This window comes from Diospyros lotus, chromosome 3 (assembly GCF_014633365.1).
Source record: "Diospyros lotus cultivar Yz01 chromosome 3, ASM1463336v1, whole genome shotgun sequence".
NCBI classification, from domain to species: domain Eukaryota; kingdom Viridiplantae; phylum Streptophyta; class Magnoliopsida; order Ericales; family Ebenaceae; genus Diospyros; species Diospyros lotus.
Genome location: NC_068340.1, coordinates 2468002 through 2483440, shown reverse-complemented (window position 1 = coordinate 2483440; position 15439 = coordinate 2468002). Strand labels below are relative to the sequence as shown.

At 37.0% G+C, this 15439-nt stretch overlaps 1 protein-coding gene across 1 annotated transcript; it reads right to left on the bottom strand.

Annotated features, from left to right (window-relative positions):
* Positions 1-1131: 1131 nt before the first annotated feature.
* On the bottom strand, positions 1132-14840 carry LOC127798001 (E3 ubiquitin-protein ligase CHIP). The gene is made up of 8 exons (XM_052331267.1): positions 14419-14840; positions 14196-14263; positions 13973-14036; positions 3125-3196; positions 2101-2234; positions 1692-1845; positions 1498-1608; positions 1132-1411 (listed from the first exon to the last, which is right to left on the bottom strand). The coding sequence occupies exons 1-8, from the start codon at positions 14530-14532 to the stop codon at positions 1286-1288; spliced, it is 843 nt and encodes a 280-aa protein (XP_052187227.1). The 5' UTR covers positions 14533-14840; the 3' UTR covers positions 1132-1285.
* Between the last annotated feature and the right edge of the window lie 599 nt (positions 14841-15439).

The following is a 15439-nucleotide window of genomic DNA, read 5'->3' as shown; positions in this document are numbered from 1 at the left end:
GATAGGATTTACGGGCACTGTTTCGTTCGCAAGGCGATCACTCGTCACTGGTAAATGTAACTTGGGAAGCGAATTCAAAGTTGTGTTGTGGCACCAATTATTTGTGGAGCTTCTCCTACTACTTCCACCGCCAAAGTACATCGTCGGCGAAACGTGGGACGGCAGAGAGATCTCGTCGGAGTTACAAAAGTTACTAAGTTTTCTTATCAATTCAGGAGAGAGAGACGGCCAAGTGAGGTGGAATAACCGGGTTGAGAAAGTAATCTTTGTCGAGAGAATGGAGATTCGGAAGAGTCAGCGGAATATAATATGTGAAAGTTTTGATTTGTCGTGTCAAATAGCATATTAATTGTCTAACGTGGACAACTAAGGGACACTCCCCTTATTAGCCCGTATCAGGCAACATAATTGTTACATATGTTGTTCAACGCGAGTAACAAATCACAACTTTAATATATGATTAGTCTAAAATATATTAGCATGGTATTTTAAAAATACAAGATACATGTTTCTTTCCTATGCTTTGAAAGTAAAGTATTTCAACAGTTACTTTAATCATGAAAAAAGTGTCTTATTAATATTTTTATCTTTAATTTCTTTGATAAATCATTTAAAAACTATTAAAAAATCAAAACACATACTCAAAAGAAACATAGGAAATGCAATTCTTTTGATGCAATGCAACTTTAAATTGCAAGTGTATGTGTGTTTGCCATGATGATTTGTTCATGTACCCCAAATTCAGGTTTAGGTTCATGTTGCAACCATTGTTGAACAATGAAGAGTCCTCTATGGTCTTGACATATTGGTCCCATTTTATAAACAATGTGAGAAACGCTTTTGCAAAAATCGCTTTCTGAAAGAATCAATTTAGCATCTAAATCATACTTTTGAGAAACATTTTTGTGTCATCATATGTGTGTGTTTGGACAGCAGTCAGCAGCTATATCTTATGATCTCTAACTGTTATGTGCTTCTGCTTGCGCTTGCTGCTGGTTTCTAAGAACAGCTAGCTGGTGATGGCAATTAGGAAACATCAAGCAGAGAACAGCCAAACACCAACTCATGCCCATGCCTATGCCCAATTTCATGTTTAATTCTCATATGCTTCCATATAAACTGCCGTATATGTCGCAAGAAAGGGCAAGTCAAATGACCTATTACTGTACAATTTTCAACCCCACACATAGTGTATAACACGACATGAGATCATGCATCCAGCATGATTTAGCTAATATTCCACCAAAAAAAAAAAAAAAACCCTAGTGTCAAAACAAACCAGCTTTCAATCAGTCTTGTATGCCCATCCATGCTTTTCCAGGAAGGCTTGGACTGCTTCTTTTATTGCCAAATTTGATATCAGTTGGTATTCCTTGAGCGGTTCCCGTGTAACCGGATCAAACCTTCCCACCTGGTTTTGTGTTTGTTTTAGCATCAAATACACATTGGAGACCAGAAATTCAACTGCATGTATGAATCGTACTCGAAACGCTTTACCTTCTGGAGATGGTCGATGATCACTGCCCTCTCATATGTAATCCCGCTAGGAGTAATGACGGGATCGCGGAATATATCGAGCGTAATCTTACAACACAGGTAATCTGGCACCTGGAAATTAACGTCATGTGTGAATATCAAGAAACTGTAGGGCTTGAACCTTTTGATCATGGGAATGTGTGAATAATTCTCACCTCTTTCGGCATGTCAGCTTCTCCAGCTTCCTGAAATACTTGTCCTAGAAGCTCCAGCTGTGCTGAATTGGCATCACTGGCTTCGCCTAGAAACCCTTTATCTTCAGAGTTGTCAAGAAAATGTCTCTCTATCAGAGCAGACTCACAGGCTTCTCTGAGGCATATGCACAAGCAAAGATAAAGAAATCTAACAGAACAATGGACATAAAGTATCTGCAAACAAAGAACTTCATACAGATGACGAGTAAATAAACCAAAAGAAAACTTCACATAGCCCTTATGAAGTTGTAGCCCACCCCACATAGTGGGATTAAAGCTTGATATGTTCTTGTCATTGTGTAGTATTTATGAAGTTGGAAGGAATTCCAGTAAGGTTGTGAGATCCAAGCACTAGCAAAAACATACATACTTCAAGGTTTGTAATTCCCACGCACGCTTAGTAGAATCATGCTCCCATTCAAGGTATTTGGCTTTTGCAAGCTCCTGCCATATCTCTTCCACCATGTAACTCTGAGGGTTTGCACCCCTCCCAAGGTCCAAAGCCTACATAAGTATTTTGGGATCATAAATTTATGTCCAGATGCTTGCAGAAAAATTTCATGTCAAGTTTGATGAGAAATTAGGATTATTAAATTTGAATGGCTGATATTAGGATTTAAGTTTGATTTGAATTTTGAAATTTAAATTTGAGATTTTTGTGATTTTTATTTATTTTTGTTAAGATAATTATAGCTAGGATAATTATGATATGATATTTAGTTATTTCTCTTATTTTACATATATTTTAGATTTTATCCTTTGTTTATTTTATTGGGATAATTGTAGTTAAAGAGTAATTGTATTTTAGTTAGGATGCCAGCCTATAAATGGGCTTATGAGGTAACCAAAAAAGAAGTTTTTGAATTGATATTAAATATGATTTTCTCCCTGTCTCATGGGTCTTCTCTTCTCAAACTTCTTCTTCTTCATTTCCTCCTCCTCTTCTTATTCAATCCTTCTCGATTTTCTGGTTGTTCCACATTTCCAAGGAAGTAACCTCCACTTCTTAAAAAGTAGTTGTTTCTTGGTCAAGCAAGGGGAACAAGATATCTCAAGTATTCATATTTAAGTAAGCATCAGAACCAAAACAACTTCAAGTAATTAAATATTTGTTTATATACAAGTTATGTTCACTCCTAAGAGAACATTTAAAGAATAAATATGAAAAATCCATTGGGATCAGGTCACTGAATTCCATGATTTGGAATGAAAGTAATACCGTATGGTGCCATGTACTTGACAATTTGTAATTCACGAGTGTATTATCTTTTTCTGGTCACGCACACGTGTGTATCCATGCAAGCTTTATTATGCCTTAACATGTATGAAGAATCATGTGGTTTTGAGCAAAACAAACTGAAAATACAAAAGTGGTCATGGGAGAAACATCATACTCTTTCCAATTCTCTGACTCCTTCAGCAAATTCTTGTCTTTGTAGCAATGCAAGGCCTAGCATGTAGTGAGCCTGGGATTTTCAGAACAAATTAGAACCATGTTAGATAATCACAATACAAAAAAGACCACATACAAAATCAGATGAGGAAAACAAAATCAGAGTTAACCAACGCGCACCATTCCACCTTAGTACAACTGGGAGCATGCCAGAAAGGCAAGCCAATGGTAACAAATTCAAACTCATTTATGATGTCAAGAAGAATATGAACTTTCCATCTGAGTTAGCACTTGGCATGCTTCAGAAGATATTTATGCAGAAGTGAAACACTCAAAATCATATCATACAAGAAATATGAACTCTACTGTAATACCTGGTTATTCTATATATTTTTTCCTCAATTAAATTTTGAAAAAATTAAGCAGAAAAGCATATTTAAATATAAAAACTAGCAAATGATAGAATTTCGGGAAACAGACCTCGGATTAGGAATGATAGCAAAGTAATGGCATTTTGGGTTGTCATATCATTTTGTGTGTCTCAAAGGCTTCAATACTTTCACACAAATGATGAACCAACTCTGTTGGGCTTTCACAGGTGAGTTTATAATAGCATAATTGATGATGGAAAATGCTATTGGTACATCCATTTTGTACATTTTGAGCTACATAAGGGGGTATTATAACAAAAAAATCCCTCATGAGACGCATGTGAGGCGCAGGGTATTTTGGTCATAATATCCCCTTATGTAGCCTAAGATGTACAAAATGGGTGTACATCTAGCATGATTAATTGATGATATCCTGAACTAGAGTATTTTCCTAGAGGCATATTTGTAGATTAGAGGAATGTATTATAACTTGTAAGATACAGTCACCTTTACCTCAATCTTCAGATGCACGTTATTTACCAAGAATTTAGTGTTTCATTTATAGATGCATTGTCATCCATTGTAGCATCAAGGTAGACCCTGCAAACGTTGAGGTGATCTGTTGTCACAATTCTCGCTTTCACACACTCTAGGATATCTCTCAAGAATTACACACTCACTCACACGAAGTAGGACAGAATTGAATCAAAACAAGAAAACAACACAAAACTCACACACACAGAGGAAGATTTTTCCTGGTTCGGATCTCCTTTTGAGAGATACTATGTCCAGACTGATGAGGGTCTTAGCTTCATTATCTTGAAATCAAAAGAACAGATTACATGCACTGCACTCTCTCTCACAGCCCTATATACAAGCTATCCTAACAAGAGATTACAAAGCTATAACACAAATTTCTCTCTCATACACAGCACATACTCTTTCTCGCTCAAGATAGAATGAAATCAGTAGTTCGAATGACCCCCCCAGCCCTTTATTTATAAATCATAAAGGGCGGGAGTTACAAGGATTTAAACGGAACCGGTAGCCACCTTATACACGTGGTGGTTATCGTTACAATATGTAACTAATAAACTTCCAAAAGCCTGTTGATACCCGCATCCTTCTCTAATTCTTTCCTCCCGAGACTCAAGACTAATCTTAGGCAAATCTTTTTACATGATCCAAAATTGTCCTACTCTAAATACAATTAGTAAGGTTCATTACTTTGATAAGATTGTCCCGAGTTAGTTCCTAGAAGATCAATGAAGGCAATGGAAACAAACAGCTAATGTTTTTAGATAGGCGGTTGTATTTTTTTTCCTGATTAGTTGGAGGGTTAAACCGGAATTATCTAATTCCCAGTTAGTTATATTGGGATGTCCGCCCCTATTATAAATAGAGGGTAAGGGGTAGCCGTTTAGGATACGATTCATTCTGTGTGATGAGTGCTCTGTATCATTCTAAGAGAAAAGGCTAGAATGAGAGGTAGTTCGTTGCAATCTTGGTGAGCGATTGATTGATGTTGATCGGTTTCTAAATAAGATAAACGTTGCTCTCAGAGTGATTTCAATGCTGGATGTAGGGTTGTCCTAAGGGGCAATCTGAACTAGGATAAAGATTGGTATTCTTGTGATTTGCTTTTCTGTTTACTTTCTTGTTATTGTTTTCTGCATATTGACTATTTCTGTTAAATCATTTGTCTTAGATTAGTTAAAAGTCTCGGAAGGATATTGGTCAAGGATTTATTCGGTATTTCTAGGGTTAGTTTTTAGAAGGTTGGTTAGTATTGTAATGGCTTTTATAAATGGTCGACTTGTTACCTTGTAATGTCCGCCCCTTATGTATTATAAATAGGGGGTCAAGGGGCCTCATTTGATACATTGTTTTTTCTATCTTGAGCGGGAAGAGATTAAGTATGTGCTGTGTTTGAGAGAAAAGTAATATGACTCTGTAATCTCAAAATTTTGTATAGCCTGCGTGTATAGGGTTGTGAGAGAACTGTGAGCAATGCATGTAATCATTTACTGTGTTTTCAAGATAATAGAAGAAAGGCCAAAGGCAGTCTGGACATAGGTTCTTCATTTGGAGAACTGAACCAGGATAAAATCTCGGCTTCTTGTGTGTGTTTGTTCTATTTCTATTCTTTTCTATATCCTATGTTTTCTCTTTCATGTGTGGAGTGTTTCCTACTATTCTTGCGGATTGAGAGATTGATTATGTGAGGCGAAAGACTGGGATTACAATCTGGTATCAAAGCAGGTGTCATCACCTTTCAAGAAGTCAAGAAACTCACGAAAAGGGATTGATAAGGGCAATTGATCATAGCTTCTTTTTCATCCGTCTCAAAGCATGACATTGAGAAGTTTGATGGGCAATGTTAGAGTAGAACACAGCGATCCCCAAGTCTCTCACAATCGAATGACTCACAGAAATAACACTCTACATTTCCAAGAACACAACCAATATGGCGAACAAACAAGAATAAAGAAAAAAAAATAGTAATAGCAACAAGAGATTTATCTTGATTCGGTCTCAAAATGAGACCTATGTCCAAACTGAAGCTGCCTCCTTCCAATCCACTATCTTGAAACAACCTTTAGGATTATTACAAGGAGTACCCAAATCCACACCCAGCCCATATAACCTGAAAGCTAAATGGATTCCCGAGATTACAAGACTTATCCACAGTCTTACTCTCTCAACCTCTCAATCGATCCCAACCCACAAAATAGAAAAGCTTTCTCGAAATGAAGCAGACCCACTGCCTTGCCCCAAGATCCCTATTTATAGACTATAGGGTCGTGAGTTACAATACCTAACCAACTGATCGACTGACCAGAATTACCTAAATAACTAACTCGACCAGTTATCCTTCTAGAAACATTCCTTCTAGAAGTATACTTATTCTAACCCTAAAACAGAAAAAAGAAACATACAAATGCCAGCAATGAACTATTTGTTTACAAATATAATCCTAATCTAGTACAAATGACATAACAAGCAAAACAACTTTAACCTCTAGAAGATGAAGATAAGTGCTCTCCTCAACAATCTTGGCCTTGAGGAGGCACTAGAAGGAGAATCTAAAATGCGCAAAACCTACACAAAAGAACAGAAGAAGGATATCCTCAAGAAGGCCTACAACATGCTGATTCTAAGCCTCGGTGATAAGGTTTTAAGGGAAGTGTCCAAAATGAAGACGGCACGGAAATTTGGCTCAAGCTGGAGAGTATCTACATGACAAAGTCCCTTTTTAGCCATCTCTACCTAAAGGCCAGGTTCTTTACTTTTAAAATGCATGATAATTAAAGACTTCATGATCACATAGATGACTTTAATAAACTCTGTTTAGATCTTAAAAACATATGATGAGGACAAGGCTTTAGTCTTGCTCCATTCTTTACCCAAGTCTTATGAGACTTTTGTAGATATCTTGAAACACGGTAGAGACACCTTAACACTAGAGGATGTGATAGGTGCCCTAAATTCTAAGGATTTAAGGAGCAAGGTGGAGGGAAAATCCTCCACAGGGGATGTCCTAACTATAAGATCTAGAAGCTTTAAGAGAGACCCTAGAGGTAGAGGAAAATTTAGGTTGAGGTCTAGGACAGGAAAGAATCCTATAAGATGTTACCATTGTCATGAAGAAGGCTACATTAAGAGACACTGCCCCAAGAAAAAGGAGGACTTTCTTGATAAGGAGAATGCTGATGGGTGTAAATGTGTGTGAATTTGGGTATGACATTGCTGATGCATTGGTGGTTTCAAAAAGAGACGAGACTAATGATTGGGTGATGGACTCCGGCTGCTCTTACCACATGACCCCTAAGAAGCATTAGCTGCTTAATTATCAAGAAATAAATGGGGGAAAGGTCTTGCTAGGCAATGACCGTGAGTATAGAGTATTAGGAATTGGTGATGTAAGGCTGAAAATGCATGATGGATCGTGTAGAACCCTCACTGCAGTGAGGCACATTCCAGAACTCAAGAGAAACTTAATTTCTCCTAGTGGGTTGGATATGAATGGCCTTAAGTTTAAGGGTGAGGGTGCAATATTGAAAATATCAAAGGGATCCCTAGCATGCATGAAGGCAATGTTGCAAAATGGCATATACCTTCTGCAAGCAACCACCTTGAGTGGTGAAGCTACAGTGGCAAGCAACAATGCCCAAAAGCAGGCAAGGATGTGGCATCTACGGATGTCACACATAAGTGAGCAAGGGCTCAAGGAACTTGCCAAGTAAGGTATTTTAGGGCATGGTCAAGTTACTAGACTAAATAAATGTGAGTCCTGTATCTATGGCAAAACTGTCAAAGTAAAGTTAAACAAAACAACCATTCATTCATCTATATCACCCCTAGATTATATCCACTCGGATTTGTGGGGACCAGCTCAATCCCTAACCCATGGTGGCTCTCATTATTTCCTATCAATCATTGATTACTACTCTATAATGTTATGGGTTTATATCTTAAAAACAAAGGATCATACCTTTGAGGCGTTTAGGACATGGAAAAAGATGGTAGAGAACCAAAAGGGCAGGTATATCAAAACCATAAGAATTGATAATGGGTTTGAATTCTGCAATAGGGAGTTCAACCGAATGTGCAAGGATGGTGGGATTGTTAGACACTTGACTACCCCAGGTAACCTTAAACAAAATGGGTTGGCCAAAAGAATGAATAGGACCCTATTGAAAAGGGTAAGATGCATGCTCTTCCATGCAAATATGCCCAAGTCATTCTAGCGTGAGGCAGTTTCAACTGCAGCCCGTGTAATAAACAGATCACCATCAGCTACCATTAAATTTCAAACCCCCCATGAAAGATGGACAAGGCATAAGCCAATTCTAAGTCACCTTAGGGTATTTGGATGCTTAGTCTATGCTCATGTGAAGCAAGGCAAATTGGAACCTAGGGCCAAGAAAGGCTTATTCATACCCCACTAGTGTAAAAGGCTACAAATTATCGAACCTTGAACCAGAAGAGCTGAGAACAATAGTCACAAGAGATGTGACATTTGATGAAGGTTCTACCATGAAAACAAAAAATAAAGAAACCTAGCCAAACTTGGGGGAAAATGCTAAGTCCATAGATGTGGAAATTAAAGGAATAGTGTCTAAAAACACCCAAGAAGTATATGAAAATGATCAAGATCTAGACGATTAAGCCCAAGAAGAGAATCAAGACTAAGACTCAACTCAATATGAGGAGAGTGAAGAAGGTAGTGATGTAGACTCCAGCCTAGGAGATCAGCCAGACACATCTAGATACAGTGTGGCTAGGGATAGGCAGCAAAGGAGCCGAAGGCCTCCCCTGCGATATGGTTTCTCAAACTTGGTGGCATATGCACTATCAAGTGCATCAGAAAGTGTAAGAGATGAACCCCTCACCTATGAAGAGGCAGTGGCCTCTAAAGAATCAGGAAAGTGGATAGAGCCATGAAGTCATAAATTGCATCCATAAGGAAGAACCAAACCTGGGATCTGGTTGATAAGCCAAAAGGACAACGTATAGTGGGTTGTAAATGGCTTTACAAAATAAAGGAAGGTGCTGGAGATAACCCTAAACCTAGGGTATAAGGATAAGTTGGTTGCTAAAGGCTTTACCCAAGTTCAAGGAATAGATTTCAAAGATGTTTTCGCACCTGTTGAAGACATACCTCAATCAAAGTGTTGTTGGCCATTACTGCTCACTTAAATCTAAAATTGGAGCAAATGGATGTAACAACAACTTTCCTTCATGGAGACTTAGATGAGTGAATTCTAATGGAACAACCTAAAGGCTTTCTAGAGGAAATGTGGAGAAGGTGTGTTGGCTTAAGAAATCCCTTTATGGGCATAAGCAGTCTCCAAGGCAATGGTATAGAAAATTTGATATTGTTATGATGAAACAAGGGTATCTTAAAAGTTCCTATGATTGTTGTGTTTACTTTAAACATATCTCGCCTAACATCTCAATCTACTTATTTTTCTATGTTGATGACATGCTCATAGTAAGTTAATCCGAGCAAGAGATTCAGCAACTAAACTTGAGACTAAAATCTGAATTTGAGATGAAGGAACTAGGTGAAGCAAAGAAAATTCTAGGGATAGGAATCTCTAGAAGCAAACATCAAAGGAAAATTTAGCTATCTCAAAAATCCTATCTAGAAAAGATAATATCTAGGTTTGGAATGGCAAATGCTAAGGCAGTGAATGTGCCATTTGCCTCTCATTTTAAGTTGTTCTTAGATCAATCTCCCAAGGATGAAGAGAGTATGAAGGAAATGGAAAATATTCCATTCTTGAGTGTCGTGGGAAGCTTACAACACTTATTGCATACGCTAAGTCAAGCTAAGCTAAAACCCATTGGGATGTTGTAAAATTGGTATTTAGATATCTAAAGGGCTCATATAATACTGTTTTGTCTTATGGTGGAGTAAACATAGGAGAACTAGCTAGCATCATAGGGTTCTCGGATGCAGACTATGCTACTAATTTAGACAAGAGGAGATCCACAATCGGGTATGTATTTAAGTTGTGGAACTTAACAATCAGTTGGAAATCAAGCCTCCAACATGTGGTGGCTTTATCTACAACCGAAGCTGGATACATAGTTGTATTGAAAGCTATAAAAAAAGCTATGTGGCTTAAGGGTCTAGTTAGCAAGCTCTTAGGGTCAGATGTGAAAGCCACTTTGATGTGTGATAGTCAAAGTGTCATACATTTGTCAAAGAACCAGACTCATCATGAAAAGACTAAGCATATAGACGTTAGGCTCCACTTCATTAGGGAAATAATTGAAAAACAAAATGTTATACTAACCAAAGTTTCAGGTGAAGAGAATGCAACTGACATGTTTACAAAAGTTGTACCTATCGCAAAGCTAAAGCATTGCGTGAAGATATTGTAGGTAATTCAAGATGTTGAGTAAGAGCATGGCAATATGGGAAGGTGCAGGTAGCAGTCCTGAGGAAGCCTAATCTTACTCAAATGAGTAGAGAATTTGTTAAATCATTTGTCTTAGATTAGTTAAAAGGCTCGGGAGGATATTGGTTGGGGATGTATTCAATATTTCAAGGGTTAGTTTCTAGAAGATTGGTTAGTATTGTAACAGTTTTTATAAACGGCCGGTTTGTTACCTTGTAATATCCGCCCCTTATGTATTATAAATAGGGGGGCAGGGAGTCTCATTTGATACATTGTTTCTTCTATCTTGAGCGGGAAGAGATTGAGTATGTGCTATGTGAGAGAAAAGTAGTCTGCCTTTGTAATCTCAAAATTCTGTATAGCCTGCGTGTATAGAGCTATGAGAGAACTGTGAGCAATGCATGTAACATCTACTGTGTTTTCAAGATAGTGGAAGAAAGGCCAAAGGCAGTCTAGAAGTAGGTTCTTCATTTGGAGAACTAAACCAGGATAAAATTCCGGCTTCTTGTGTGTGTTTGTTCTGTTTCTATTATTTTCTATATTATGTGTTTTCTCTTTCTTGTGGGAGTGTTTCCTATTGTTCTTGCAGATTGAGAAATTGATTGCGTGAGGTGGAAGACTGGGATTACAATTTCTGTTCTTGATTCAATCCATGAGTGAGAGTTTTGGAGAGAGACTTAATTTCGTCTAAAGAATCCTAATTCAGTGAATATAAATATAACAACTACTTATTGGTTAGCATGTTTTTGAAAGCAGCAACCAGTTCATTAAGAATTTTAGTACCTTGATAACTGCTATAATTGGTTGTCATAGGTGGACCCCAAAAGCTAACAATGGGTTTCAACAATAAGACCAAAATGACTAGCACTCTAATTGTAGCTGTTAGAATGTTGTCTCAAGTAAAATCCAATATTTTAGCAGTTAGAATGTTGGATTTAGTGGATATATATAGGCGGTTTTCCAGCTTGTAATTAGAATTAAGTTGGAGGGATAAAACCGGAAATGTATATACTGGTTATAAGCCTAGAGGTTAAAGCCCTATTCTGTTATAAATAAGAGCGGGGGTCTAGGCTTAGGCGATACATGGTTCATTCTCACGAGGAAGTAGAAAGAGGAAAGGCTGTGTGCAAGAAATAGTCTTTGTAATCTTGGAAAGGCTTGTAATCGTGAGGGTGAGAGTTGTACTATGATCATTCTGATTTAAAGAAGACTGCTATCGGGAGGCTTTAGAGGCTGGATGTAGGGTTGTCCTAAGGGGCAATCTGAACCAAGATAAACGGATTGTGTTCTTCTGTGGTTTGCTTTATTTTCTGTCAATTTACATTCTGTTTTCATTGCATTTTATTTGTTTCTATTATCGTTCAAATCTGAGAGTGTGTGCAAGTGTGAGGCAGTGTAATCTGACTAAAGATAGTTCTAAGTGTTCCTAAGTTAACAGTAGCACTTAAAATTTTTTATAAGACTTGGAAGTTAATTATGATGCCTCCCACCATGTAGGGATAGGAGTCATGTTAAGTCAAAATACCAAGTGTGTTGTTTTTTCAAATGAAGCACCAAATAAGGCACAATCTAACACTCACAATCTGAAATTTTTATCACATGGCTATAAAATAGTTAAATGCAGAGGAACTTGAATAGAAGAAGACATGCTAGGTGGTCTCCTCTTCTTCAAGAGTGTATATTTAACCTACCTAAAGCATAAGGCTAATCATCAACTGAGCAGCAATGCTTTGACTAACCATTCATGCATGCCTGTAGCCATAAGTCAGATGCAAAGGAGCAATACACTAGTTGCGTATATTCTGGTTCCATTTGGGAGGTCATTTGTCCAGCTAGTTATCAATTCCTCTACATCTTATATGATTCAAGATGGTTCTCTATTTTATTTACCGCTCTTTGTATACATGAAGGATCCTTTTGTGAAAGTCTGATCCATGAGCTTCACAGTTCCAGTCTAGGTGGTCATTTTGGACAGACAAAAAACTGTTTTGTAGTGTAGAGGTACTTTTGGTCTAAATGCAGGTGGGATGTCATTCTCACAAAATAAAGTGCAAGTTTTTCCAATCATTTAACAGGGGCATGCATACTCCACATGACCTGAGTAAACCTGGGAGGCTGTAAGCAGGATTTGTTTCAGGCTTGACGAAATATACTATGAGGGTGGATTCAATTTTTAAGATAATAGGTTTTCAACAACGGCTCATTCCACGTCAAAAAACATCCTATGCATCTCATATACCTCTTTTGTTTTTTAAGGAAACACCTCATTTAAATGGCATATTGAGGACCAAATGTGACACTTAAATTTTTTTCAAGTTGCTTTTGGGGAACCTTATAGAGTCAGCTTGCAACCCATCCTTAAATCAAGTGTTACATAACATCCAAACGAACTAAGGTAGTCAATCACAATTAGTTAATTCACTAAGATGTTTATCAATTGAATGCCAACATTAAAGGGGTTTAAATGTGCCATAAGATGAATTCGCTTAGACCTTTACTATATCAACCAAAAAGTATATTTTCAAGACCAGCCTATGGCCATCTCGTCCCTCATATTCTTGGTTATTCCCTCCATTCCTTTTCATGGTTGTCATAATGATGAGGCAGACAATATTGTTGACATAATATAGGAACAAGGATGGGTGCTTGAGAAGCTTCAAGCTTCCAATGCTGTACACAGAGGAAAAGTGTTGATCACTGTAAGAGGGAAAAAGAACAGCGGGAGATTTGGTTATTGTGTATTTTGGACATGAAAGATTCTCAGCTGGATGATTGGAAATGTAAAACTTGCATTCTTTTTTATTTTATAATTAATTTTGAGACTTATTATTTCAAACTTGTAACATGGTCTAATTTGTTTAATTAATGGACAAGCATGTTCTTATTATGATCATAGGCACCTCCAAAGTGTTTAAGAAGTCTCCAATTGTAGAAAAGCCAACTCAACTATAACAAGAAGAGGAAGTGTCTGCCATGTAGTCAAAAGTGTCTTGCACAACCTCAAAATCTGAAATGCTGTCCAACGCAATATGAAATATTCTTGTATGTGCTTGTACTTCTTAGTATACAACAATTTCATGTAGAAGAAATAACACAAATGAGGTCTTAAAGTGCTGAACACAAATTGATCTTAAATGGCTTGGTTCTTTTTTCCAGCCCTACCGAGGTACATTTCAGACTACAAAATGAAAATCAATGCCATAAAGAGCTTCAAATTATTTCCCGGTCAGTAAACATACTGGGAAACTTACACATATAGAAGCCCACTAACATAAACCCCAGATTCCCAGACTTTCATGCTTCTAAGATATAATAACACCAAGAAAAATAATAAACTGTAAAAACATAATTTAATAAATTGACGCTCAAAATGATGGCCTTAAATTTCATCTGGTAGTTGCTATCTATTAAACAAGCAGTGGATAATGCAGTCATTTGAGCAATTCAAGAAATAATAATCGGTAGCATAAAAGAAAAGTATCAAGAATTCTGAAAACAATGAACTCGTTACAATACCACAAGAATCAACGGAGAATCAGTGTGGATAAAAGTAGTAGACCTAACCTTAACAGAATTGTGATCAAGCTGAATGGCTCTTCTACAATCATCCTCAACTTTCGTCCAATCACTGCAGAACACTCAACCAGAAAGGGAGTACGGCAACACGACCAACATCAAACACAAGTAAAGATCAACACGTATAGAATGGTAAAAGCAACAGAATAGTAAAGAGAAGAGTTTAAAAAAAAAAAAAGAAAAAGAAAGGTGGGGAAGGGGGGTTACATACTTCCGCTTGCGATGGCACAAAGCGCGATTGGTCCAATACACGGGAACATTAGGGCACAAGGCGATTGCCTAAATATCCAAGAACACGCAAACAAGTTGTACGCATTAACACAAGAATAAACGCCCAGATAAACAAATTTACCCTAATATACAGGGATTGAGTATAAGCGATCAAATGTGCCACCATCTACGCGTATACATATATAATGTGAACGTATCCAGACCTCCGTGTAAGCATCAATGGCCGCCAAGAACCGATCTTTCTTGAAATAAATGTTGCCATCTTGCCTCAGCTGTTCTGCTTGTTTGGCCACCGTATAATCCACTGTTGGAGCCATTTCCCTCTCTATCTCTCTCCCTCTCTCTATTTATACATACACACGCAGTTAGCCTAATCTAAATCTCTCTCTCTTCTCTCTCTCTCTTCTCTGCTCCGCCCTGCCCTGCCCTGCCTCTTCCTCCTCCGTCTGAAAGGGAATCGCAGAGAGAAACGGCGGCGGAGGCAATCGACGACGGTTTCCGTTCGGGCTCCAAAGCGTTTCGTTTTCTTCTTGGAACGCCGAGAAACAAGACCCCGAGGAGACTTCACTTTGATTCTCTCCTTTAATTGGAAAGAAATAGCATCGCCCAGTCAGTCAACTAACGCGACAAATATCGCTTACCCCACGCTTTCCGCTTTTAAACCTTTCCATAAAATATTTTAAAATAAAAATTTATTTCACGACATTAGCTAGCTCTGATCTAATTTTTATATAAAGTAAAATTTAGATGACGATTAAAGATCAACACATGTATAGACATTCATGTGTTATTATAATAAAATTACTAGTAAAGATCAACATGTATTTAATTATTAATGGCAGTTATAGTTTTACTTTGAATTAATTATAAAAATAATTCAATCCTTCTTTTTTAATTCACAATTTTATACAATTTTTTTTAATTTTGACAATTAAATCTAAATTAACTTAATTGAGTATAATTTTATTCAACATATAAAATTAATTTAAAAACAATATATTCATTCTACCGAACATACTAAGTATTATATTATAATAATATTTATAAGATTTATGTATACACATAAATATTAATTTTACATATCACATAAAATTACACTAAATTAAATTAATTTGAACTTAATTAACAAAATTGAAATGATTAAATAAAATTATAAATTCACAAAAAAAATTAAATTATTTTCATGATTGACCTTTTTACTTTTGTTAATTTCATAATTTAAAT

Coding starts and splice junctions, on each gene's coding strand:
- LOC127798001 (XM_052331267.1), bottom strand. CDS start 14,532: ATGGCTCCAACAGTGGATTATACGGTGGCCAAACAAGCAGAACAGCTG. Junction 1,846..2,100: donor TGGGAATTACAAACCTTGAA/GTATGTATGTTT, acceptor CATATGCCTCAG/AGAAGCCTGTGAGTCTGCTC. Junction 1,412..1,497: donor TCATCGACCATCTCCAGAAG/GTAAAGCGTTTC, acceptor ACACAAAACCAG/GTGGGAAGGTTTGATCCGGT.